This window comes from Rousettus aegyptiacus, unplaced genomic scaffold, assembly GCF_014176215.1.
Source record: "Rousettus aegyptiacus isolate mRouAeg1 unplaced genomic scaffold, mRouAeg1.p scaffold_m13_p_1, whole genome shotgun sequence".
Taxonomy (NCBI): Eukaryota; Metazoa; Chordata; class Mammalia; order Chiroptera; family Pteropodidae; genus Rousettus; species Rousettus aegyptiacus.
In genome coordinates, this window is record NW_023416284.1 from 130,427,645 (window position 1) to 130,454,232 (window position 26,588).

At 42.5% G+C, this 26,588-nt stretch overlaps 1 protein-coding gene across 1 annotated transcript; it reads right to left on the reverse strand.

The window, feature by feature from the left end:
• Window positions 1-44: 44 nt before the first annotated feature.
• On the reverse strand, window positions 45-23,962 carry GABRR1 (gamma-aminobutyric acid type A receptor subunit rho1). Its single transcript, XM_016140618.2, has 9 exons — window positions 23,841-23,962; window positions 12,759-12,865; window positions 11,237-11,304; window positions 9,911-10,134; window positions 7,842-7,924; window positions 5,350-5,490; window positions 2,989-3,141; window positions 1,443-1,639; window positions 45-559 (listed from the first exon to the last, which is right to left on the reverse strand). The coding sequence occupies exons 1-9, from the start codon at window positions 23,960-23,962 to the stop codon at window positions 266-268; spliced, it is 1,389 nt and encodes a 462-aa protein (XP_015996104.2). The 3' UTR covers window positions 45-265.
• Window positions 23,963-26,588: the final 2,626 nt, after the last annotated feature.

The window sequence follows — 26,588 nt, forward strand, 5'->3', positions numbered from 1 at the left end:
GTGCTGCCATAAAGGAAATCATTCATGTGAATAAGAATCTCGGGTCTAAAAGAGGTTGAACTACAGTGTGCCCACAACCCTGGCAGTGTGTTTTTCCAGGAGATCCCAGAAACAACTACCATCACTTTGCTACGGTGTCATATTCCTGCAGCACCTAGCATAAGGCTGCATATGCAATAGGTGGTTAATAAATGCAGATTAAACCAAGAAATAATGTAGTTTTGGAAAGCTGGCAAAAATCTGAAATTTACAGAATTATAGGCATCTATGAGAAGATCGACCAGTATATTAAATTGAATAAAATGTATGCTGCTGGAAAAATGATCCTGGAATATTTATCAATGGCGTGGGTGTCGATCCTCATGCTCACGTAGCTGGTCCTCTGACTTTTCCTCTGGGGGGAGCTCCTTTCCGAGGCCAGGGCCAGCTGCACCATCATCCTGTCTGGCTTCTCTCCATTCTCTGGCATGTAGTTGCCCAGGTCATTCACCTCCACGTCACCGTAGCTGCCATCCAGCATGACGGCGCGTGGCTGAGGCAAGCCACAGGTGCAGGGAAGCTGTGAATACAGCAAATACACGTTGGGATGCAAAGCTCAGCTTCAACGCTCAGAAGCCTTTCAAAAGAAACTGCATGGTGGAGGGGGTGGCCTTTTTCTAGTCTCTTAATCCCAGTTAGGGATGGGAGATGAGAAAATAATGGCGGTGGCACTGTAAACATTCTAAAATAGCAGGTCTTAGTTTTGTTTATACATGTTGACAACTCTTAGCAAACTTCACATCATATCAGAGACCAACAAGAATGTTTATAATCAGGGAATTGCCCTGTTCTTCACAAGATCATTAACCTATACATGCCCTGATAAAGTGTTTATAGATACATTACTGAGAAACAGAAGAGGGGTAGGGGAGGGGGGCATTGTGGGTATAGTTTACTACTACATAGAGAGTTTTCTGGAGGAGATAACCATTGAGCTGCAAACAGGAGAAAGAAAAGTCAGGTGGAAGGGAAAATAATCTGGGAAATGATGAGAGATATTTGAGGTTACATATGAGGAAAAAATTCCTAGAAGGAAGGATGTGCTTCCCTGGAAGCTCTTTTATTACACCTCTAAGTTCATAAACAATTGGTCCCACCATGTAAAATGGTCATTTATTTTTAACACGAAACTATGAACACCACCAAGATTAAAGGAACTATGTGTTAGTAAACTTGCCTTAGCTCCTTCCTGTGTATGGTAGATGCTAAGTAAATGTTTGAATCAATGAAAAATAGACCCCAGAGTCAATGTCACACTGCTTTGATATTTTGTTTGTTCTTCACACATACCCCAAAAAACAGGTGAAGGAGGGGGAATCATTACCCCCATGTCACAGAGGTCTGATCTGCCCAGGGTCCAGAGCTAGACCGGGCTGCATCCCTTTAGCTTATGGTAAAGTCACCTTCTCCCGGAGCTTCCGTTCCTTCCGCTCCTGCACTGTCGTCAGGTAGTTGACAGCTGCATACTCCAGCACCGAGAGGAACACGAACACAAAGCTGACCCAGAGGTAGATGTCCACGGCCTTGATGTAGGAGACACGGGGCATGGAGGCGTTCACGCCCGTGATGATGGTGGACATGGTCAGCACCGTGGTGATACCTGCAAACAAATAAAGGGAGAAATAAGCACGTGTTTGCCGTTCACCAGGCACACCAGATGACCGTGCCGCCGTTCTTTGTCCTTCCTGCTCCTTCAGCCTAAAATATCCCCATCCCCGCCTACTCATCTTTCAAGATTTAGCTTTTAGGAAGCCTCTCCTGTTCCTCCAGCCCTCAAGCTCGTTCTTTTCCCCTCTGTATACCTCATATTCATTGTCGCACCTTTATCACTTTCTTCTCCTCAGGGAGCCCCAGACATTTTGGCAGCAAGATTTATTTCCATTCGTGTTTAAAACGAAGATTACATATATGAGCAGGTACATATGTTTCTTGTAACTACCTCTCTAAAAAAGGAAAAAAGTACCCCAGATTTACTTTAATATTTGTGTCTTTGTTGCTAGCCCTGTAGTCTTAGGCCTCTCTCATCAGCTGTCAGGGCACCTCTGACAGCCACTCCCTTGCTGGACCTGCCTGACTATTCAGCAGTGTCCAATTTTACCAAGGATGATGATGTTAACCTCCTTTATAGGAGACAGATATTTAAAACTAGAATGTATGTTTATTTAGCACAGTAACTGTTTAAGCTACAGAACAACCATTAAAGGACAGGGCATCTGTCAGTGGAAATTTCCTCAGGATTTCAAATTAAGCTCAGAACATTTGCTTGGCAGACACCAAATCACAGGGGATTGGGGTCATCTTGAGGGCCACGTCCAATCCAGTTTCACTGAAACCGGGTGGGTCACCCTCTCCTTTGAAGCCTCCAAATGATATGAGCAATGATAGTGTGTAATTAAGAGAGCATAATACCTAAAGTAGGGGAGAGAGTCCATGGCAAATAGCTATCAATGGGATTCTCACAGACCAGGGGTTCTCAGGCTTGAGCACATATAAGAATTAATGGGAGAGCTTGTTCAAAACGCAGGTTTCTGGTTCTCTCTCAGGATTCTGATTCTAGTCAGGTAGATGGGACCCAGCATTCTTCATTTTAAAAAATTTCCATTGGAGATTCTGTCACAAAGATCCCCTGGGCCACTTTTTGAATAACCTTGTTGTAGAATGTCATTTCCTTATGCGAGTGGGCAGAGAAAGCACCCACAAACTAGGATCACCCACCCCAGAATTCAGCTCAAATGAGACTAAAGATGGGCTGTTTGCATGGGCACCTATGGAGACCTGGAAACGGGTTTTCTAGATTTTTAATAATGGCATTTCACCTGTGAATGAATAACTTGAAGTGTTTCCAAGTTATAATGCCAACAAGTTTAGGACCAATCTGAAATGAATGGTTTTATCTGGAAGAAATTATATTTTCAGGTACCCGGAATATGCACTTAAAATATTCCTTACCTAAGGGGACCCTGGCAGGCACAGCTCTGCGGTCGATCCAGAAGGACACCCAGGACAACATGACCATCAGGGTGGCGGGGAAATAGGTTTGGAGCAAGAAGAAGAAGATGTGGCGACGCAACGTGAAGTTAATGTACAGACGGTTGTACCAGCCTGGGGGACACAGGAAGACAAGACAGCACACACCAGAGCTACCCAGCTCCTTCATAAAACAAACTTTATTCAGGGAATCACAGACGCCTTAGACACTTCACTGGAAACTTACCACACCTTTACAAAGTAGAGGTGAGAAAAACCATGGAGCAGAGGGATTATATTATACCCATGCCACGGGGGCGAATCCATCTCAGTAAATCTTCGACCCCTGTCCTATACATAAAAGGAACCCCCTGAGAAGGTCATTTAAGACTCTCGTTACTCAAACTATGGGCCAGGACCCAGCAGCATCACCATCGCCTAGGAGCTTAGAAATGCAGGCTCTTAATCCCCACTCTAGAACTACTGAATCAGAATCTGCTTTTAACAATATTCCCTACATTATTCATACACACATTCAAGTTCGAGAGGTATAGATGCAAACAAGCCCCTTTGGATCTTGGTATGGAAGAAAATTAGCTTTAAGTTAAAATATCAAGCTAAACACAACACTGCATTTAGGAACAGAATGAATGATCACAGGTCCAGCTGTGCTTTGGCTTGGCCTTTGTGTTCTTAACAAGGGAAAAATATGCATGGAGGAGTTGAAAGAAATAGGGGAACAATGAAAGAAAGAGGAAAAGGCAGGATCTGCTTGAGATAATGAGAGCTAAAAATAAAATGAGGACTTGGCAACACTAACTTGAAAACTTGGCATCCTGGGCAATTACAAAGCACTATTATAATTGTAACAGTTCCAGAAAGTAATTGTAGAGGTGCTACAGACCAATGGTCCCCAACCTTTTTGGCACCAGGGACCGGTGCTCCTATGAGAATCTAATGCCTGATGATCTGAGGTGGAGCTGAGGCGGCGATGCTGGCACTGAGGAGAGGCTGCAAATACAGATGAAGCTTTGCTCACTTGCCGCTCACCCCCTGCTGTGTGACTCAGTTCCTAACAGGCCACAGCATCCCGTCCATGGCCCCAAAGTTGGGGACTCCTGCTACAGACTGAGTGTGTTCCCCTAGAATCCATACGTTGAAACCTAATGCCCAATGTGATGGTATTTGGAAGCAGGGCTTTTGAGAGGTGACCTCATGAAGGGGAAGCCCTCGTGAATAGGATTAATGTCCTTATAAAAAAGACCACAGACAGCACCCTCGCCCCTTCCACCTTGTGAGGACACAGTGGGAAGGTGGTTATCTATGAACTAGGAATCAGGCTCTCATCAGACACTGAATCTTCCAGCACTTTGATCTTGAATTTTCCAGCCTCCAGAACTGTGAGAAATAAATTTCTGTTGTTCAGAAGTCCCCCAGTCTATGGTATTTTGCTATGGTATCCTGAATAGACTATGACAGCAGGGAATGTCAGAATGCTAAAGGCTGAAGGAATGGGAGTCCCCTGAAGAACCAAGACTCATGGGCGATATATACAGAAGATAAGATGTGCTGGATTGCCATGGTATGTTGGAAGAATAATGCTGCCCTCTGTTATAGATTAGAAACGCTTAAAGGTTGCACTTCCCTGAGCAGTCAGTCATACAATGTTTTGGCAATAGAGACTGCATAAGGATTTGAGAAAAATCATCCTGAAAAGTGGTTACTCAAGAAAGAGGCCAGGGTTGGAGAGCACAAGCCTCAGCTGTTAACCTCGGCTGCCAGGAGGAAGACCACAGAGCGTGTCTTCAGAAGAAGGGGGGTGGCAAGCCTGTCCAGACCCTTAGTTCAAAAAACAACAGTACTGCCCATAGGAAAATGACCAGGTTTCTGCGCCAAGGCTCACAACAAGGTCATAAGAAGGACCTGTGCAAGCGGTATAGTGAGACGTGATTGATTTAGAGTGGAGCACCCCCAAAGGGGTTGTCTGAAGCAGAGAGAATGTAAATGGAAACAGACAGGCCTGAAATAGGACTTTCTCGCCTGGTAATCATATCAGGGGTAAGATGCCCACTGCTACACTGGCAATGTGATTGTCTCAGACGAACCTCCTCACATGGCTTATTTAAGTCCTTACTGATATTTTCTAGGTTATCACTTCTGATGCTTGGTGGCATCAAAAAATCACCTCTACTCAAGGCTCACCACCCTCTAGACCTGATTTAGGATTCCCATCTTCGGTTTCAAAGTCAAGCGGCACACGCTCTGCTCGCTTGACAACCAGTTCACACCTTTTCTAAACACAGAGATTGACCCACCCTGTCCTGGCTAGCACACGCCACACACCTGTGCTGCTGTAGAAGGCCAGTTTCGTGGTCGTATGGAATTCTTGAATAAGGAACTGGGAGAGTGAGATCCGCTCATCTGTCTTTAAGGAGTCGTTGCCTTTTTTCCAGTATAGCATGAGGTCATCTTCCGTATAGGCATCTGAAAAGATGAGAGAGCATCAGGCACAGAATGGTGAGAAGACTGGCCTGTCTGTGCGGCTCTCTGGAAGATGCCCTCAATCTGCCACACGAAATATTGGGATCGTAATGGATCATTTGCATTAACAAACTGCACTCTAAACGGAGCAAAACAAATTCCAAAACGATACATCGAATTCTCCTGTCTTACAGAAGTCATCAGAACAAAGCTCTTGAGCCTAAATGCTCATAATTCCTGCAAAAGGGCTCACCCTGCAATTCAACCTGCCGTTTATTAGGTTAAACCAAATGAAATTGATGTTTTTGAAGATCAGAAACTATAATTTGCCCTGTTTAAAAAACTTTTGCCAGTTAAATGATAGCAAAATTTTATATGGTTTAGCCTTCTAAACCAGGGTAATTTAGCCCTTTCCTTTCTTCTTTCAAAGTATAGTGATGCATCACTGATAGTGAATACCTTTGAACACTCTCAGGTAATAAGTGCTCGAATACGCAGGTAATAAGTCACTTCTCAGTAGGCCTCCAGTTGCTCCTACCCAAGGTAGAAACACAGTGATTCCCCCGTGAGGATCATTCTTTCTGGTGCTATCACTTCCCCACCCTCTGGCACTTTAGGTGAGTATACTGTTTATTCCAGCTGAACACATCTACTTGAAACCTGGGCAGAACAGATATAAACCTAACAGAGATGTGGGTCCAATCCGCTCATGTATATACAGTTCTTTCCAGGGCTCACTGATGCTCTATTTTATTCCTCTCTTTTATTCTATTTCTAACCTTTGACCTGTGTGGTAGTTGGTTTCATGTGTCCATTGAGCTGTAGTACCCAATAATTCAATCAAACACTAATCTAGGTTTTACTGAGAAGGTGCTTTGTAGAATTAACATCTACAACCAGTCACTTTAAGTAAAGGGGATGATCTAGGACACCCTGGGTGGGCCTGGTCCAATTCAAAGGGCTTAAGAGCAGACCTGATGTTCTCTGAGGAAGAGGAAATGCTGCCTGTGGACGTCAGGTCAGCTCCTGCCCAGAGCTCCAGCCTGCCCTTCCTCGCGGCCTGCCCTGCAGATGTCACATTTGCCTTGCCAGCCCCCATGCTTGCAAAAGCCAACCCTTTGCACTAAATCTCTAACTGTGTATCTCCCACAATTCTGCTTCTCTGGTAGGACTCTGACTGGGAAAACCTGGAAGAAGCTACATTCAGAGCTGCCTGAGTACACTGAGGAAAATAAGTTTCCAGAGCCAACAAGCCCAATCCTTCCTAGCTTTGTATCCTCAGGCAAGTTATGTCCCTCCTTTGTATAGTGACGATAACAATAACTCTCTCCTAGGGATCCTGTGAGGATTAGATGACAGAGAAGGTATAAAGCCACTGTGCAATAGGTAGTCACTCCCTTAATCTTGGGTTTTATGATGCCCTTTCCCCATATTCAGTGCCCTGCTGAGCTGTCCAGTAAGCCCTGCTATGTGTGGGGGTCAACCTTTCTGCAATCCTCAGCTTTAAATGTTTGGAGTCAGGGGAAACTTGATCCACCGACATAAACCCAGACAGGCTTACAAAGATGTCCTGGGGCAATGCGATTCCTCATTAGGACTTTGACACTGCCAGGAAGCACCAGTGGGTATGTACTATTTAGGAGGGGAGTAGGAGCTGTGAGGGAGTCAGACTATGCCCGTCAGAGGAGGTGTTTTGGCAGAGATGAAAGAATGCAGCAGGTACATAGAGAGCTAGAGATGTGAAGAGCTAGTCCTTGACATTGCCTTCGCCTTGCCCATCTTGGGACCTGGTTTTTAACTTTTCCAGGACTTCTGTGTGTGAAAGTTTCCTGAGGTCCCTCCACGTGCCTGAGCATCTCAACCACCACTTACACTCACAGTGGCAGCTCCCTGGGTGGTTGTTGCCAAACTCGTTTTTGTTAGGAAATCCTTTCTTCGACAATATCTTATTCAGAAGAGCACTAAACAGATCAAAACCGAGTTCTCTGGATGGACCATGTGTACAAATCTGGGGACAAGGACTTGGAAGGAGACTCGCATTTACTGAGCCCTTATGTCCCTCCCCAATCAGTGACCCTGGAGAACTCGGTGAAACCTCCAGGTCCCACAGAACAAAATTTTAAATCATTGCCATGGTGCATTAAAAGAGTCAATTAGGGAAATAGAAGGTTTTAGTCCCAAATGTGTTCCTGATTAAAAAACATTACCCTAGACTTAGCTTCAATCTAAAACGTCTCTTTAAAAGCATAGTCATGAATGAAGAACACCTACTGCTCCTACTGCTGAGAGTTGGTCAGAGGTGTTCAGAATTACTCAGGAGCTATATTGCTGATGTCTGGCACAAGGCTACTCACAGCTTTCGATTTCAAGTGAGCACGTTTGTGTGTCCAGAGGAAACCGGCTGAAGTCCATGTTGCACATTGCAGTCACGGTAACCCTGGAAACAAAAGACAAAATCCAGATTTTCAGAGGAAGCAAAATACACGTGCAAAATGCTAAAACAAACAGAAAGAGCCTCTGCTTCCTTCCAATGTAACTGCCTCTTTTCTATAATTCATAAGCAATGTGTCAGGCTTTAGATGAGTAGTTTATGAGTGATACCCTCACTGTAGTTCTCGCAAGTATTTAGGTTTAAATCCAGGGTCATTGTGAAGCAGACAGAATGCTAATTCCTATTATATTAGAGCATTTTTAAAAAGCAATGATCTCAATCAATATAACAATGTGAAATAAACTCATATGATATAGTTTCTTCAAAGAAACCGTAAGACCATATATAGGAATACGTCTTTTTATTGCGCGTCTCTTTATCACGCTTCACAGATGTGATTTTTACAAATTGAAGGCAAGACCACCCACCAACAAAAGGATTACTACTTACTTTAGCCCAGAGGTCTGGAACCAAACCCACAATATCTCCAAGGTATGCCTGTATCGTTCTTCTGTTTTAGACAAATTTAAGTTCTTCTGTTCTTTTATTGATTATACTGATATTCAATATTTGTGTACAATACTTCAGCAATATTAAAAAAGCACTAACACCAGTTGCCAAATTCAGCACTTTTTTACAATGTTGATATTTTTATATTAATAATAATATCTACTAGTGGACATAGGTGTTTTAGTAGATAATAGTAATAAAAATCATAGTAATGGGAAAACCCTGAAAGATGTTACTGTACCAACTTGCTGACATCTAATGGTTTTGTCTCCAAGCTGACCAAAATAAATAAATAAATAAGCTTCTGCATCAAAGAATAAACAAAGAGATATCATCAGTCATAGAAGATCTCCCATCCAGTGAGGAAATCTCATGGCAGGTCATCAGCTGATATTGAACATACTGTTTTTTCTTCAACTACAGAAAATTGGCTATACATATGTCATGGAATGACTTTGATCCTGAACATATGGGAGGTTGTCCATGCTCTTGTTTTCTCTGTTCTTCCTCGTGAGGTCACATCCAATGATATGCTGGACTGGGCATCTTTCAGTTCATGAGAGCTGACCAATAGAGTTTCAAGGAGTTTGCAAGCTGGTTGTTAGACATAGCCATTATTAAAAATTAAGTTATATAAACTTAAAATTAAATAAGTTACATTAAAAATAAAAGTAATACTCAAAACTTATCACTTCCTAATTATTTTACTACATTTTACTATTGCCTGTACTCCTGAAGTTACCCACATCTATTATATTTATATGGTGAAAAAACTATCTAATGGTGTGTTGCCGCCTATTTTTTCTCGCCCTGCATTCAGTGACATCAAGTTGGTAGCTCGAAATTAGCCATGATAGGCATATTTACGCTACAGAATTTGGCAAATCAGAGCTTAAATTATTGTTTGTTGATTGTCTAAACTTAAGAATGTGATTGTCTAGACTTATGAGAGCAGATTAAACCGAAAAGTGTGTTTGTTGTCTCTCGCCATCGCATGTCAAAGTTCTAAAATGTATCCAAAAAATGGGAATCGGAAAGGTCAAAGGAGAGAAGACTTTGAGAAGAATGCATTATCTCTTTCTCTGACTTCTACTAGAGAAATAATTTGTATTACAGTAAAGTTTTTCAACTGAAACATAACATACAGCATAGGGCATAAATCATAACTATCAGCTTGAAAATTTTCCCCAAGTGTAGTTTCAAGACTGAATAATTCTTTAAAATTTGTAGTCATGTGTACAGTTTTACTTGATATGAAAGTGTTGGTAGCTCCTGAAAAGTTAGAAGCTAGCTATTCAAGGCCAGAAAGCAAAGAGCTGTTGTGGAAACAATGATTTTCTTGGTTAAGACAAATGATTTGCTTTCCCTCCATGCTTCAGGTGTAAAAGAGTGCCACAGGTGAAAAGGTGCGGGGGGGGGGGGGTGGCATGGGGGAGTGGCAGGGGCAGGGGTTGGGGGGCGCGGGCGCTGGAAGGCCCTTACCGAAGGCTGTAGAGCACTTTCCCATCCGGCTGGACGCGCAGCATGACGTTGTCCGTGGTGGTGTCGTGGATGAAGGAGCGCTTGGAGTGCACAAAAAACATGTCGGGGACCCAGATCTTCTTCACCAGCCGGCCGTCAAACGTCATGCTGAGGTTGTTGGTGCTCGGGAAGGACAGCCTCTCATCCTTCCAGTAGTGCCTCAGGTAGAGGGTCATCGTAAAGTCCTGGGGGCAGAGAGCAGAGAGGGGAACCCCACACACTGAACCCACGGGGTATCAGCAGGACATTCCCTACTTCTGTGGAGTCATCACCTGGCTGGGAAATGAAACTGAGCACTGTGAGGTCTTGCTTCTAGTCCCTGCGGTTTGCTGCAGTAGGAGGAAGAGGACACTGCAGAAGAATTCAGCAAGAAGCCTCTAAAGAAAGGTGACCCTGAGCTCCTCATCATTCCCTGCCATAGCCTCGGCACTGAGAAGGCTGCTACTGCCAGCACCGTGCCCCCTCCGCCTGAGGGCTCCCAGGCTGGCACACAGGGCAAATTGCAGGTGCCAGAGTTAATGCCTCTGGAAGCAGCCCTTAGCCAGAGAGGGCAGCTGGGGAGTGAGGCAGGTGGAGAAGTGCTCCAGCTCCCTGGCTCCTCGGTTGAAATAATCCTGAAGTGTGTTCTGCCCTGACTCCTAGAGTACCCCAGTGGACAGCATTTCATACCCCGGTAGTAACTGGTTCGATGGCATAGCCACTTTTGCTTCCTTCCCTTCCTTCTCTCACCTCTCCACTCTTTTTTTGTGTTTCCTGGCATCGACTCCCAGATAAACTACTTGTGCTAGAATACTGTCTCAGGTCTGCTTCTTGGGGAACCCAATCTAAGATAAGGCCCTAAAAAGTCCTTTAAATCAAGGAGTTCTAAAATATTCCTTTTATTTTTTTATCTAAACCCACTAAAAAAGGGAAACTTGGGAAACATATCTGCTTCTTTTGTGTTTCCACAACCAGACAGAATCCTTAGTAGCAGGATGTGCCTAGCCACTTGGCAGCTGCAAAGTTGGACCCTGCTGTATATGTTTGAGAGCCTTTGCCTGGAGAACACATCCCTTTGCCAAGAGACTGGCCCCTGGAAGAGGAAGATCAACTTTGTCATCTGGCTCTGTTTCATGCCAATTGGTGGCTTTTGGCAAGTGTCTAAACCTCCTTGACCCATCTGTAACATGAGGTGTGGAACTGTCCACCCCCTGGGAAGTTATGAGACTCAGCAAATTCAGAGCTCTGCCCCAGAGCAGGCCCTGTGTGGATCCCCCTGCCCGCGACCCTGAAAAGAGAAGCACTTACCATGTCAACCTCTGAGATACTGTCCAGACTCTCCACCTGCACATCCACACCAACAGGAATGGCCGGGCCTGTGGACAGGGTATGCCGAAATATTTATTCTTTTTACTTGAACTTTTACTATGGAAGAGATAGGCCTGAGAAACATTTTATTTGGGACCTTGATGTCACGTCAGAGTTGAAGGTTTGGTATTCCCACATACCAAGATGAAGTCAAACCAGAGAGATAAAAGGGTGGAATCCTAGGCTGGCTCTCTAGAATATTCCAACAAAAGTAAAATTAATTTTTTTTGTGTCTGAATCATCCCAGGTGATTCTAAAACAAGGAGTTTAATATATAGCTTTCCTCTTTGGTTATACATGCTCATCAAAAAGTACAATGAAGACCAAGGCCAAAGCTGGTCAAAACTAGTTCTGATCTAAGGAGTTACTCCACTTTATTTTATATATTTTCCTCCTGATTTTTCACCCTCTTTCATCATGGAAGTCAACATCTCTGTCTGGCCACGAGGAAAGCATTGCTTGATAAATAGACACCCATAGCCAAAGTCATACGCAGATGATTTTCCAGGGCCATGGAGCTGCATCTTTGCCACATGATGAAGTAGCATCCAGGGGGGACATGATAAACAAAGATGGTCTTGATTTTTTTTTTATTTTTTTTTTGGCATTTCTAGGCCATGAAAACTTAATATTCACAAAGGGTAAAAAAAATTCTAAAGAAAGTAGATTGCTTTTCCCTCCCTGCTTCCAGGCATGTGGGGCACGCACGAAGCACATTTAGATCATTGTGGAGTGAAAAAGTGAATTTGGATCCAACAGCAACAGACTACAGGCTAGAGACTTTCTTCTAGAACTTGTTTATTCTTTGGGTGAAGGTGACTGGAAGAAATAAAAGGCATGAGAATGACTTCTAAAATAAATATTTTTTCCCAGGGGAGAAATGAAACCCATGAGGACGAAAAACCTATTTAACGCTAAGAGAGCTGAAATCTCGCAGCTGCAGGCTAAGCTTTAAAGGGCTTTGGCATCCCTTTGCACAAAATGATTATTTTCTCAAGCTATTTTCATTTAATTAAACTCAGCAGTCCACACTCTGCCCTTAGATATGTACCCAGGGTTCTATCTGTCAGCTCCCAGACGAGAACGGATTTAGTCCAAGGTTGTTATTTTGGAGAATTTCAGGAGGCAGCTTTGGGCAACAGTTGCCCCATCTTCCCCTTCCCCCGCCCCCCAACAGCTAGCTGCTAGCCTCACTGATCCTGAGCCAGCCTTGTCAGGAGCGGTGGCCTGAAGATAGCTTGGCTGGCCTGGTCTGGCCACTGACTAGTGGCACCTCCTGAGAATAGTTCAGCAGAGCCCGGACCAGACTGGGCAGGGCAAATGCTCAGAAGATGCTGTGCCTTGTTCATCAAGCACAGAGACAGACCTGATCAGGGGAGAGCAAAGCTAATGGATTTCTGCTCGTAGACAGACAGACAGACATGAAGAAAGAAGACAGCGCCCATGAGTGCATATCTCATACCTCCAAAGCCAGGTCTCATGCTAAAGTCATGGTCATCTATCCGCAGAAGCTGCTCTGACTTTGTCAGTGGTGATTTGGTGATATCTGGGCTTCGTTTCAGAATTGGGCTGCAGAAGGGGAAAAATACAGGTTGATCACATATTCTAATTAAGCCAGATTTTAAAAATTTGCATTCAGACTTAATCTTGACAGGTTCGATAGGATGTATTATCTCTTCTTTTAAGCTACTAGATACCCTCTCTTCCTTTCTCCAGCTTTCTGGATAAATGAACTGACTCAGGTCTAAGACAGTGATTTAGAGCCATGTCTGAGGAGCTTTAAAAATGCAGGTTTCTAGGCCCCACCTCAGATTTTCTGATTTGAGCAGTCTGGGAATGCGGCCTGGACATGGGTATTTTTTAGAGCTTCCTAAATGATTTTAATGTGTAAGCAAGGCTGAGAACTGCTGGTCCCAGCCCTATTAATAAGTCCAAACTCCCCCAAAGCTCCTTGGCTGTTCTGGGAGGTTTTGAGCTGAAGGGGAAGGACAGTGAGTGTGGGTAAACCTGTCACCCTGACCTCTGCTGGCCCATCCTGTAGCAGGAGAATGGACTTTCCCTTGGGTCGAATGCCAACCATCCTGGCTCCCTGGGAGGGAGTGTTTTGTGCTTTTACTTCTGAATTGCGCCTAGGGACATTTTATTTTCACTTTTTCTAAGTAGGTAATATATTTTCAAGGTTTGACAATTTTTTAAAAAGAAAATGCAGTGAAGATTTGGTCTCCCACTTCTGCCTTCATTCACCCCAATCCTTCATCCACAGGTACCTCTCTTATTGGTTTCTTGTCTATATGTCCAGACTTCCTGTAGGTACAAGTAAATACAAATATATGTTTTAGTTCTCCTATTTCTTCCAGTTTTATTGAGACATAATTGACACATAACATTATATTAGTTTTAGGTGTACAACATGATGATTTGATATGTGCATATGTTGCAAAATTACCACAGTGAGTTTAGTTAGCATTCATCGCCTCACATAATTACAATTTTTTTCTTATGATGAGAACTTTTAAGAACTACTCTCTTAGCAGCTTTTAACTATACAATATCATATTATTAACTATAGTCCCCATGCTGTACATTCAATTTCCAGGATTTGTTTATCTTATAACGGAGTTTGTACCTTTTGATGCCCTTCACCCATTTCACCCATTTGATCCCCACTTCTGGCAATTACAAATCTGTTCTTTGTTTCTGAGTTCTTTTTTTTTTTTTTTTTAGATTCTACACATAAGTGAGAATCTAAAAAACTCATATCATATTTACCATCATGTCATCACAAATGGTCTCCTATTTTATACACAAAGTTAACATGTCATATAACTCTGCTTATGTTTCCTTTTTTCTTTATTTAATTATATTTTGGATTTTTTTTTCCACATCGAAGTATCCCAAGCTTCTTGCACTTTTTTATACCACATAGTGTTCCATTACATGGACGCACCGTAATGCACATGACCAGTTCTCTATTGGTAGACATTTGAGTTGCTTCCAGTCTTTTGCTGTTACAAACAATGCTGCAATGGCCTTACACCAGCTTCATTTACCCATTAGCACCATCTGCAGAATCCATGGAAACAATTACCTACCTTCCCACCTCTTACTTATACTAACACCAGCCTGTTCTCTCAGGATACTGCCACCCACACACTTCCTTTCCCCTGGATGCAGGAGTGCCCAAACTTTCGCCTGCATCAGCATCTCCTGGAGGGCTTCTTCAAACCTAGATCCCTGAACCTCTCTCTTCCCGGGAAGTTTCTGATTCAGTAGGTCTGGGCTGAGGCCCAAGAATTTGCTTCTCTAACAGGTTCCCAGATGCCATGATGGCTGCTGCTGGTCAGGAGACAGCACTCTGAGAACCACTGACCTAATGTGTTCTATCCTCAACATGCATAGTTTCCTCCCTTAAAACTAGTTTAGTTCACCTTCGAGTACTTTGCTATCTTCATTCTTGAAGAAACTTTATCACTGTGAGAGAAAAATGTGACTGGGAGACAAAAATAAGGCTGTGACTTCCACTCTGACACTGCCTGCTCTGTGCCTTTAGGCAACTTGTTTCTCTGAGACCTGAGACTCCCATTACCTCAGCTGATAAAAGGTAAAGCTCTGTGACCTGACAAGGGGTGCCAGGAGCAAACTCTGAAGTGGTACACAAATGGAAGGAGCCATTGTCATTATTGAGGTGAAGTTCCCTTCTAAAGTAAGGAAATTACTTGGCTATGTGTAAATCCAGATGAGTGATAGAGTAATTGGGGGACTCATTTCATAAACTGTATAAATGTCTAACCAATGTACTGTATACTTGAAACTAATAATAAAATAAAATAAAATGCGAAAGAAAGCAAGAAAGCAAGAAAGAAAGAAAGAAAGAGAAAGAAAGAAAGAAATCTGGAAGAGGCAAGGAAGCATTCTTCCTTAGAGACTTCAAAGGAAGCATGGCCCTGCTGACACCTTCTTTTGGACTTCTAGCCTCTAGAACTATAAGGAGATAAATTTCTGTTATTTTAAGCCACCAAATTTGTGGTAATTTGTTATGGCAGCCCTAGGAAATGAATATATATAATCTTCTATAAAATAAAAAACTATTTTCAACATACGAAACAAAATTACAAAATAAATTAAGAAAATTACTGTGCCCACAGCAAAGGAAGCGGCCCAGGGAAAGAGTTTGAACTAGTGGATCAGGACCCGAGCTACATGGCTTACAAATCTAAGGGAGAAAAAAGCTGGGAACTTCAAGAGGAGAAAAACCAGTGCCCACTGCCACCCAAATTCTCTCTTCTCTCCCAGCTGGAGCCAGGAACCCCCTCCCATCTTCTCCTTTTTGGTTCTTCCTTCTTGTCCCCTACCCTCTGCATCCTGCTCCATGGTGGGGTTGGAGGTGCTGCTGAGAATCACTACAGCTGAGGTGTGGGGAAGAAACATCTTTAGCATGCTGTATGTGCACCGAGGGCCATGCCTGCCTTGTTATGGGCATCTTTGTGCCTCTAGGCTCTGTCTTTGAGGCCTACTATGAATGTTAAAAATGAAGGTATGCTAGAGACATTCTAGGTACTCAAATCAGCAAAGCATCCCTTCTTCACCCTCCAGGTATGCTCCAAATCTAACTAGAATAGAATGTAAAAGAAAAAAGAAAACTATAAAGCTGCAATTCATTAGTATAGCCTTTTGATGAGCATTTCCCCAATACCCACAGGAGAAAGGATTGAAGGATTAATTACTTAGAAAGCCTGATTGGAAGAGGTCTGACCTAAAACATCTCCCCCATTGGTCTACCCAGGCCCAAAACTGATGTCATTTTTAACTTGGGTCTACCATGAATCTGTTAATAGGGAGAGTAACGCCTTTCCAGGTTGATTATATCACTAGGGTAGCCTTGTCCTCGGGCTTATGAATTCAGCCAAATGGTCACTGGCAGGAGATGAGAGAGCAGAGTGTCTATTTCTCCTTCTCTCCCTGCTTCTGTGCCAGGGAGCAGCGATGTCTGCGTTGCTCTGTGATTATCTACAACCACTGTACTTCAATAAGCTCCAAGAACACTATTTCCCCTTCAGGCCTGTGGGTACTCATGGCTCCCTGCTGTTGCTAGTCCTTGAGGGTATCGGCACACCTGGTTGGTTCCCTGAACCCTGCCTACAGCTCTGTGAGTAGTCCCTTTATTTTATTATTGGTTAAGCCCTTTTGAGTGCAATGCTGTTTTCTGCCAGGACTTGACTGATGCACAGGGGCACATCAGGACTGATGCATAGGGATTATGTCCTCTGTAACAAAACGGAGCAGAGCCATGTGTGGGCTCTGCGGGAGTAGGTCCAGGAGTGGGAAAGAGCTAAAACTGAAGGGAGGGCTGCTCTTGGGGCTTCATGCCATCACAATGGAGAGTCAGCAGGGGCAGGATGAGGCCACGAGTCACCGAGGGCAGAGGCCTCTCCATCTTTAATACCTGGCACAGTACGGAAACCTTCAGGGCTCATGACACATATTAGGTGAACGATGGAAGGAGTCAGCCCCTGAGATGGGTACCTGAAAAGGGAGGCAGGAAGGACCAAAAGAGGGAGTTGCAATGGAAATAGAGCCTGGCCCAGTTTTATACTTTGGCTTTGGGTCAGCCTGAAACAGAACTAGACACTGACTAAAGAATTTGTCAAATTCTGAGATGCCACTACCTTTGCTTTCATGAAGCTTAGATTCTAGCCTAGAAGAGGCTAGTAAATAGGATACATGAAGTCTTTTCATTGTTGTTTAATATTTTAAAATAACTTAAAAATTTTGGAAAATAAATCTAAGTATAAAGGAGAGGGTAATAACCTGAGCCATTCTGTATATATCCTTACAGTCAAGAAAGACAGAGACAGAGAGACAGAAGAGAGAGACAGATAGAAAGGACACTGTAGCTTGCTTTTAAATTCAAGTTGCAATGTATCATGAAATATTTTTCATGTCATTAGAATCTTTTTACTAGACAGGGATATAATTATTAACCTTGAAATGAAGGATAACACACAGCAAATAACAGGAATAGCTAATATTGCTTGAGTACTTACTGTCTGCCAGGTACTACGCTAACTCATATTCAATGTATTGACTTGAGTTAGTCCTCATAACAACCCTGTGAGATACACCCTATCGTTATTCCTGATTTATACCAAAAATGCTAAGACATAGAGGATTTGAATAACTCGTAAGAGTGATGGAGCCAGGAGTCAGATCCAAAGGGTCTGGCTGTGACACTTGGAAGAAGGTTGGCCACAGTGTCTTGTTGGAAGATTTGGCTCCCATTGCCTGGAATTTGGGCTAGATATGGAAGGTCGAGCTTATCTTTCCCCTCACATTGAAGCTATCATGTTCCTTGTACGAAATTGGTGCCCACTCACCTATTAAATGAGTTCATTTATTGAGTCCCTGGAAATTGATTGAAGAAGAAACAGACATGTCCCAAGTTTTGATGATAAAGGATGACATGTGAGACAGCTTTTTGGACTGAACAAGGGGGTACATTTTTTGAACATCCATTTTCATTCTGTCCTCTTAAAGAGAATGAAGAGTTCTGATCTATGGTACTTCTTGATCTGTCCTTGTTATAGCTCCTAGTCAGTTTGTATGTGGTAATGACCTCCCAAAACCTCTCTCAAAATTCTACCAGAGGTTAGACAGAATGAAGATAGGGAACTGTCATGAGCAAGGGTTCTGCCAGAGGGATCATTCAGCTAATAGCAGAGCACCTGACAAGTTATACTTTACTTTGCTGATGATTTCATCTCCAAGAAGATAGGGAACTTAATTTTGACAAGGAAGCAAGAACTAACTAATGAAATAATCTTGCTTTCTTGGCATGTGTAATAGCCAAGGAGAGAAATCCCTGTATGTAGTCCAAAACGCAGATGTCATCCTCCGCTCCTCCCTCTCGCACCCTCATCCACGGCTACAGAGGACAGTTGGGCATGCAGCCCCAGCCCCACTGCTTGAAGGTATATCAGCTCATAGGGATGCCCTTTGCTAAAGTGCATAAGGACCCTGAGTAGGCCACAGGGGCCTGCCCATATGAACCAGTCAGTATAATCCCTGTGCATCAGTCAAGTCCTGGCTGAAACTCTTCCTCAAAATCTCTCACCACATCCTGGCCTTTCCATTTCCACTTCCACTGCCATATGCATTATTATTTCTCACATCGGAAGGAGCAGGCTTCTTCACCTCTGGTCTCACCTACTCTACTAGTTCAACCACCACACCAGCAGCACGGAACGAAAAACACGATCATGCTACTTCCCCTCTTAAAAACCTTCACCCTCAAAGTAAAATCCATAGAAGTTGGGCATATGAGGCTCAAAATAAGGCTCCTGCCCATCTTTCCTGCCTCAGTTCCCACTCTGTCTCCCACTTGCATTTGCCATTATACTTCTGTGCCTCTGTTCTGCTGTCCCATCTGTCCGGTAGGTCCTTCCCACCATTCTTCACCTCCCTTCATATCCAGACAATGGCTTACGCTCCTAGATTGAACATCACCTCCTCCTGGAAAAAATTCCCAGGATTCCCTACTTTCCATCGAAGTCAATGCTTCTCTTCCTCACATACTTTCATTACAATATTCACTATCCTGTGTACCCAGGGCTTTCTGATCATCTCACTCACTTCACTGTGAGCTCTGTGAAGGAAGGATTCTATGGTCTACACTTCTGTAGCCCCAGCTTCTAGAAGTACATAGAGTTCAGGTTCTACAAAGATATGTACAAAATATGAAGAGGAAGCACAAACCCAAAAGTGTATTCCGTAAAGTTTAATGCGCTCATAAGAAATGTGCCATGGAGGCGAACCTAAATGAGGCAAGACTCACAAATGCTTAAGACAAGCAGAATGCCTCAAAGTTGTATTTTGAGCCAGGATAGTCAGTAGAAGGAAATGTACTGCTTGGAGAAGCTGAGGCAATGTTAACAAACAAGTACAATAAGGCTGAGATTCTGCTAACAGAATCCAATTTTCCTCTAATATTCTCCATCAATTTTCACTATCCTGTGTTTCTGGGCCTTGGTTACACATTGGGATCACCTGGGGAGCTTAAAAACTCCAGGGCCACACCCTAGAACAAGGGTGGGACTCAGTCTTCAATAGCTTTCAGATCTCCTCAGGCAACATCATATAACATTTTTTTTTTAATGGAGCTAAAGCCTACAGACCCAGATGAATTACAGATGAAGAAACTGAAGGACCCTGCAGCAGAGAAAACCTAGAATATAAGACAGAGGCCAGAAAACTGGAAATGGGATAGTGCTTTCTTGATATTCACAAAGAAAAAGAAAAAAGGATAGTGGAAACTGCTGAAGTTAAGCTCCAAGTTGGTTCTTGACCCATTCTAAAACTTTGATTACTAAGACTACTTAGGAACGTAACTGTGTCCCATCATGTTAATGGGATTAAACCAGTGTGCGTTCATACAGAGGAAGATGTCCCTGTGGGGCTTCTAGGTTGGCAGATTTAACGGTGTTGCCAGGTGGTGTGCACAGTATAAAAAAGGGGACAGTTAAGGGGCTCCCGGTGAATGAGAGTCTGCACAGGCATTTCCTATCTATGCCCATTGTACAGTGGCATAAGTGAGGCCTAGCAACTTAATTATTAAGCTTTACAATACTGAAAGGACTTTCACATATATTGGCTCACACAATCCTTACAAATAACCCTGAGGTGACATAATTGACTCCACTCTTCAAAATAAACAGACTTGAAGATGTCCAGAGACTTGTCCAAAGTCATAGAGTGAGAATGCAGCAGTGCCAAGTCCCAAAGCCAGGTTTCCTTATTGTTTGGAGCCTGTCTTCCCACCACCATCCCTTCTGGCTTGGGGGCTCTGATAACGACTTCTTGGGGTTACCTGAAACTGTTTGTGCCCAAGCCAGAACTTCAAAGGAAATCCTCACAGACACACATTCAGGGCTCCATCTTACCTTGTGGGAATATAAATGCAGGACCATGATGGCAAGCTGATGGCAAGCAGGGTAAAGGGTTAGGGAGTAGGTGCCAAAGTAGTCGTTTTCTATAAGTGGCCAGAAAACATGACTCTGAGAGGGTGGCAATCAAGCAGAGGGCCAAAGAAGGTGAGAGAATGACCTGCCGATGCTAGAAATGAGTGTTCTAGGCACAGGCACAGCAAAGACAAAGGCTATGAGGTGGGACTTGCTTGGTGTGCTCAAGGAACAGCAAGGAGGCCAGGGTAGCCATGGTTAGTCAGAGAACAGACCTGAGCCAGACCAGCTGAGTTTGCTCCGCTGCTTACCTAAGGTTGAACGTGGGGCTAGTCTCTAGTTTTTCCACTCTGAGTAATGCTGCTGTGACGTTTGTATACTCTGCTGTTCTGTACAGTTCTTTGAGGCAACGGCCTAGTGTGAAAGGAAGGGCACCTGGCATGCTGCCTAGAGCCCCAGCTTTTCTGACTGATGAGAGATCATGGTATATATCTCTTCTCTACAAGTCTACTTCTTCTGCTGCGAAATAAGGGATTGGGCCATGGGGTAGCTTCAAGATCTTTTAAGTTTGTTCCAGAAGGCAGCGTCCCTGAGATGCTAAAGATACTTTACAGCTCTAGTCTTATTGGCAGATGGCAATGTAGAAAAGGTCAGTTTGCTCACAGAACCCCACAAATACAGCTTCAGTTTCCACACTGACCCACAAGCATGGGGTGTGTGTGAATGAGTATGTATGTGCTATGGAAACTCAGAAAAAAAGTTCACGTAATTGAGACTTGAGAGGCAGGGGGTGGGAAAGGGGCAAGGAAGGCTCCTCAGAGAATGTGACGAATCTTCTATGTATTAGAGGAGGAAAAGAAATGAACCAGAGAAAGAGGCAAAAGAAGGATGTCACGAGCACGTGGAGTAGCACAGCGGAGGCTCAGGAAACTGTAAGGATGAGTGGCAAGGTCATAATGAGGTAAGAATGTGAAGCACGAAGTGGAGATTAGAAAGTTTAAGCAAACTATCTGGAAAATGAAAGGACAAGATGAGGAGAAAACTACTAACTTAAGAGAAAATCAAATTCCAAAATATTTAAGGCAACCATAATGCGATGGCATTCACTTTGTCAGGACAGAAGTTTAAAAGCAATATCTCACGCATCATTATTGCCTTTCTCCTGGCTTCCACCCTTCATCATTTGAGCTCACTGAAGTCTCTTCTAGCCTAAAAGCTTTTGCTTGTCTCTCCTTCTCACCTTCATCCAGTCTGTCTTTCAGTTCACAGTCTAGTTTCTTAAAGAGTTATCTATATTCACTCCATTTTCTACTCTCCTCTCTTCAAGCCACTGTCACCTTCTTTGTACTGTGCACACCACCTGGCAACACCCTTTGATCTGCCAACCTAGAAGCCCCACAGGGACAACTTGCTCTGTATGAACTCACACTGGTTTAATGCCCTCTACCTAACTGATTTTGACCTTAGTGTGATCTGACCCTACTGATCACTCCCTCCATCTGGAAACCCTGACACCTCATTGGAATGACTCTCTAGTCTGTAAGCTCCTTAAGGATGAAGCCCATGTCTGATTTAGTCATTGATGAAGCACCCATTGCCCAGTGTGATGCTGGACCTACAACAAGCATCCGATAACTGCCAAATAAATAGCTCTCTTAGCATCCTTGATACCTCTCTATTCCAGTTGTACACCTATTTCTCTGGTCCCTCATTTTCAGCTTCCTTCACTGAGTCCTCTTATTAAATGATTGTGTATGTGGACAAATATCTTCTGTACAAAGATATTCATACAGAATGTTTATAATAACAAAAGGAGCAACTAAATGTCCATAAAATAGAGGAAACTTCTTAAATGTGGTATATTGTACATTATTATGCATATTCAGCATTATATGCAGTCATTCAAATGATAATTATATGGACTTTAAATAAGTAAGCAAGTTTATAAAATCATATTAAATACAATAAGCTTACAAAACTATATGCACAGAGTAATCCCAAACTAATTAATATTAAATATAGATTTAGAAAAAAAGTCTAGGAAAAAATATACAAAAATGTTAAGGTTATTTCTGGGTTTGGGAATTAAGGGTGATTTTCATGTATTTTTAAAACTTTTCCCCCATTTTTAAAAATTTAAATAATGGTCATATATCTTCCATAATAAAAAAGGAAGTTCTTTTAAATAATTTTTAAAAGAATATCTGTTTCACTCTTCAGGACTTCTCTCCATTGCTGATATTTACCAATAGGTTTCTCTCCAACTCTGGCTTAGGAGAGAGGCTGATAAATTTTTGATGGCAACCAATAGGGTTTGTTGGTGTTGCCTTTAATCCTCATGTGCACATTTGGTTCAAGTAATCTCTATGGCTGCACCACTCCACAAATTCCACCGTTTTCCCAAATAACTTCTGACTCTGGCAGAAACGGGGCATATGACTTGGGCACAGCAGTCCCTCTCAGTGTAAGGACTCTCCACGACCACTGGATATCTCAACTCCTAGTTTAGAGATGTTGCTAAAACAGCCCCAGACAAGTGCTGTGAGCTATAGCTGGCTGTTCAGGAGCCCACGTGTGGAGGACATTCTCAAACCTAGGAATGACACACGGAGGAGCCAGACACCCAGACCTCCCACTAGCCCCAAACTCCAGAAAGCTGAATTTCCTTTCATATTAATTGATATTCCCAATCTCTATCCATATTTACATCCAGAGACATAGAAAACTGAAGTTCAGTTTGGACCTTGTGCTAATAGAGAACAGAGAGTCAAGAATGCCCCAACTGCCTCCATCTCCTTATCAGTAAAGAGAGAGAGCTGGGTTAGGTTTTCTCCAAATGTCCTATTTGTTTGAGAACATCAGGCAAGCAGGTGTGCAGGTGTGCACTTACATTACCAGCGTTGTTATCAGAGCTGTCTGAGTGAGTGTGAGTACTGAAGGGACTGTTTGGCTCTGTCTAAGCTCCCTCTTCACGAGCTAGTATGGCCAGGGGAGCACATACAGTGCTGGTGACATGCAAGCAGTTGGTCTGCAGGCGGGTCCATCCCTGCACCCTCCCCCCAGTTTACTGGTAGGGGACAATCTTATGATCTTTCCAGCCACATAGGTTAAAGAAAGCTGCATCTTCGTTCTTTTCAAAAATGTTTAAAAAGACCAACAAATCCAGGAGAAATAATTAAAACTAAAGAATCATTTTCACTAATTAGAGGTGTCATCGGGTGTTTGAGAATTTGCAGATTTATTCCAACCTAGGAGGCAGACATCAAATAATTGCCTTTAATTAAAAAAAAAAAAAACATACATATACTGTACTCTTTTCCAGAATCTTTCACCTAGGACAATTCATAAGAGATTTAAGAATATGCAACGAGAGCACTGTATCTGACCTAACATAATTAAAAAAAAACAAAAACAAAAAACATGATTCTAACTTCTTAAGCGAGGGGAAGAGAAGCAGGACAATAAAGAGAAAGGAAAAAAAAAGTCATCCACATAAAGCACCATATGCTGGAAACGATCCCAAAACATCAACACCATAAGCTTGCCTTGTATACCTTCCTTAAATCCTCTACCCTAAAATGTTCACTCACCTGCCTTTCTTAGGCATCTCGTGGATTTCTCTTCCTCGCCAGTGCACTCTGCTTTCAGTGGCCAAAACCCATCCCCACCACAAAAGGAAGATGCCAATTTTCATATTCTGGACAGCCAACATGGGTTTCCAAATCCAAACAGTTCTCTCAATAAACAACAAAAAGGAAAAGGCTGTTTTTTTTTCTCTTTTAAGACATTATTGGTCTGTTCATTATTAGAAGGGTGTTTACTCATGCAAAAAAAAACAACCCGCAGTATGTAATCTGGAGAGCAGGAGAAAGCAATTTCCACTAAACCTATAAATCCTCCTACGTCAGATGTCAGGGATTTTCTGAACTGAGGTTGAAGTCCTGTGTCCCTGTCAAACAATTATTTTGGCAGTCTAAATTAGTTCATCATCAGATGTGGTGAATATGTTAATGAAGGTATGTTTTATTCTGGTTCAATGAATAGAAGCAAGTAAAAATGGACCAAAGCAATTTCCAAAATGAGAAATGTCAGAGGTGCTGAACTGCTTCGTATGTCATGTTAATGTACTCCTCCCTGCATCTATTTTAAGCTTCCGGCCATTATTATTTGCTTTAGCCGAGGGCTGGATTTGGACAGCTCCCCACCCCCACTCCTTCCTGTGGCTGAATCCACAGAACCTCAGGCTTCCCTACCTGGGCACGTTGTCTATACAGCTAGCGTTGGGAGGGCAAAGGGGGAAGAGGCTTTTCGTGTGTTTATCTTTCCTTTACACAGAAAGAACTACATTTTTTTGTCAGTTGTATTATTTCTATTATAAAATTCATCACACTTTTAATGTTTAAAAAATACCAGTAATAATAATTAATGATAGCCATTAAGGCTGTATTATCTATTGTTGAAAACAAGGCAGACAGCAGAGGGATCACTTCATAAGTTATATAAATGTCTAACCACTATGCCATACACCTGAAATGAATATAAAATAATATTGAATGCCAACTTTAACTGAAAAATAAAACTAAAAATAATAGAGTCAAAATAGAGTCATTTATGCTAAGCCCCATTTCACCAAACCAAGACTTAATTAGTTTGGCTTTCTCGGAAATGGAATCTTAAACCAGGCAATCAGGAGTTGCCTGATTCCCAATTAGGTAATCTGCCTGACCCCTATGTAAGGGAAGAAAATTTTTTCTTTCTTCCTTCCTAGGTTCTTTAGCTGGTCTAATAATTAAATTGACATAGAACATATTCACAGGAGAAAAACAAATTTAATTTCATATGTACAGAAGCCACATAAAAAGATGGGACTCAAAGAAATGACCAAAGCAGGAAGCTTTTATATCTTTTAGACAAAGAAACAGTAAATTTGTGAAGAATTGACAAGACAAAGAGGTTTGGGCTTGGAATAGTAAATTATGAAGAAGTAACAAGGCTTGTTTATACAGGTTTCTTGGTCCTAAATTCTCTATCTCTGGTGATAAAGATGCCTTCTACCCTACTTGTATAGGAAGGACATGTTTCACATGGGAAATTTATTTCCTGCTTTCAGGGGGACCAAAGGAAGTCCGAAGGCCCTTCTTGCACTGGCAGTTTCTGAGGTAACTTTAATTCAAAATAATCAATATGCCAAAATGGTATATCTTGAGGTGGCATATTCTCTTCCCTTCAGTTGGAAAATCAATTATGCAATCAGGCCTTGCATAGAATGTCATAGTTGAGGATGATTTAACTAGGTGTAACAAGTCCTTTTAAAGAACAATAGTTGGCTGTATTTATGGAGCAGTAGAAATCAATAAATACTTGTTGGATGAATAGATGTCTGTGTCTAGATTCTCTTTTGTTGTTTGTATGTGGATGTCCAATTGTTCCAGCATCATTCGTTGAAAGATAATCTTTTCTTTATTAAATGTCCTTTGTTCCTTTGTCAAAAATCTGTTGGCTGTATTTATGTGGGTCTATTTCTCAGCTCTCTATTCTGTTTCATTAATCTATCGTCTACTCTTTCAACAATACCACCCTGTCTTGATTACTGTAGCCTTCTAATAAGTCTTAAAGTCAGGTAGTGTCAGTCCTCCAACATTGTTCTTCCTCTTCAATGGTTTTGACTATTCTAGGTCTTTTGATATAGATATAGTTGGGAGGAACTGACATCTTAACAACATTGAGTCATCCTATCCATGAACATGGAATATTTCTCCATTTATTGTCTTCTTGATTTCTTTCACTACATAAATAAATGAATTAATAAATGCTGCCTCTAAGACTTTATGTTTGGAATTATTTCTGGAATGTCAAGAACCTGAACCGTGCTTTAGAATTTTCTTATTTTTGATATTCTCTTTTTATGAATGATTAAGGAGGCAAACTCACATTTTTTGAGCATCTATGTCCAATACATAGCTTGAGTGAGTCTGCTTCTCTAACTGCAGTGCCACCACCCTCATCCAGGCCCCATCAGTCTTCCCTGGACCACTGCAATAGCTTCCTAATAGACGTGGCCCTTTGTGTCTGCCCTTGTCTTTCTGCTAATTTTCAATTTATTGCATCTCAGCTTCAAACTTACCTCTTTTTGCCCCTACTTTGTGATACTAGAGATGGATTCAACAAACCACATTTCTCCTTTGCCAGTCAACATGATGCTAGGCTCTGTCAAAAGAGGATGCTGGACAGAGTCTGCAAGTCTAAAGGAAGAAGTAGAGAATTTTCTTTTTGTTTTTGTTTGCTTGCTTGTTTGTTTGTTTAAGGTTGCAGCACAGGATGCAGTGTGCAGCTGCTCC

Bases quoted from the DNA above. Each gene is read 5' to 3' on its own strand.
- GABRR1 (XM_016140618.2), bottom strand. From the start codon at position 23,962: ATGTTGGCTGTCCAGAATATGAAAATTGGCATCTTCCTTTTGTGGTGG. The intron at 11,305-12,758 runs GTATGAGATATG...CCCTGTCCACAG, and splicing joins CATGAGACCTGGCTTTGGAG to GCCCGGCCATTCCTGTTGGT. The intron at 10,135-11,236 runs GTAAGTGCTTCT...CTCTGCCCCCAG, and splicing joins GTATCTCAGAGGTTGACATG to GACTTTACGATGACCCTCTA.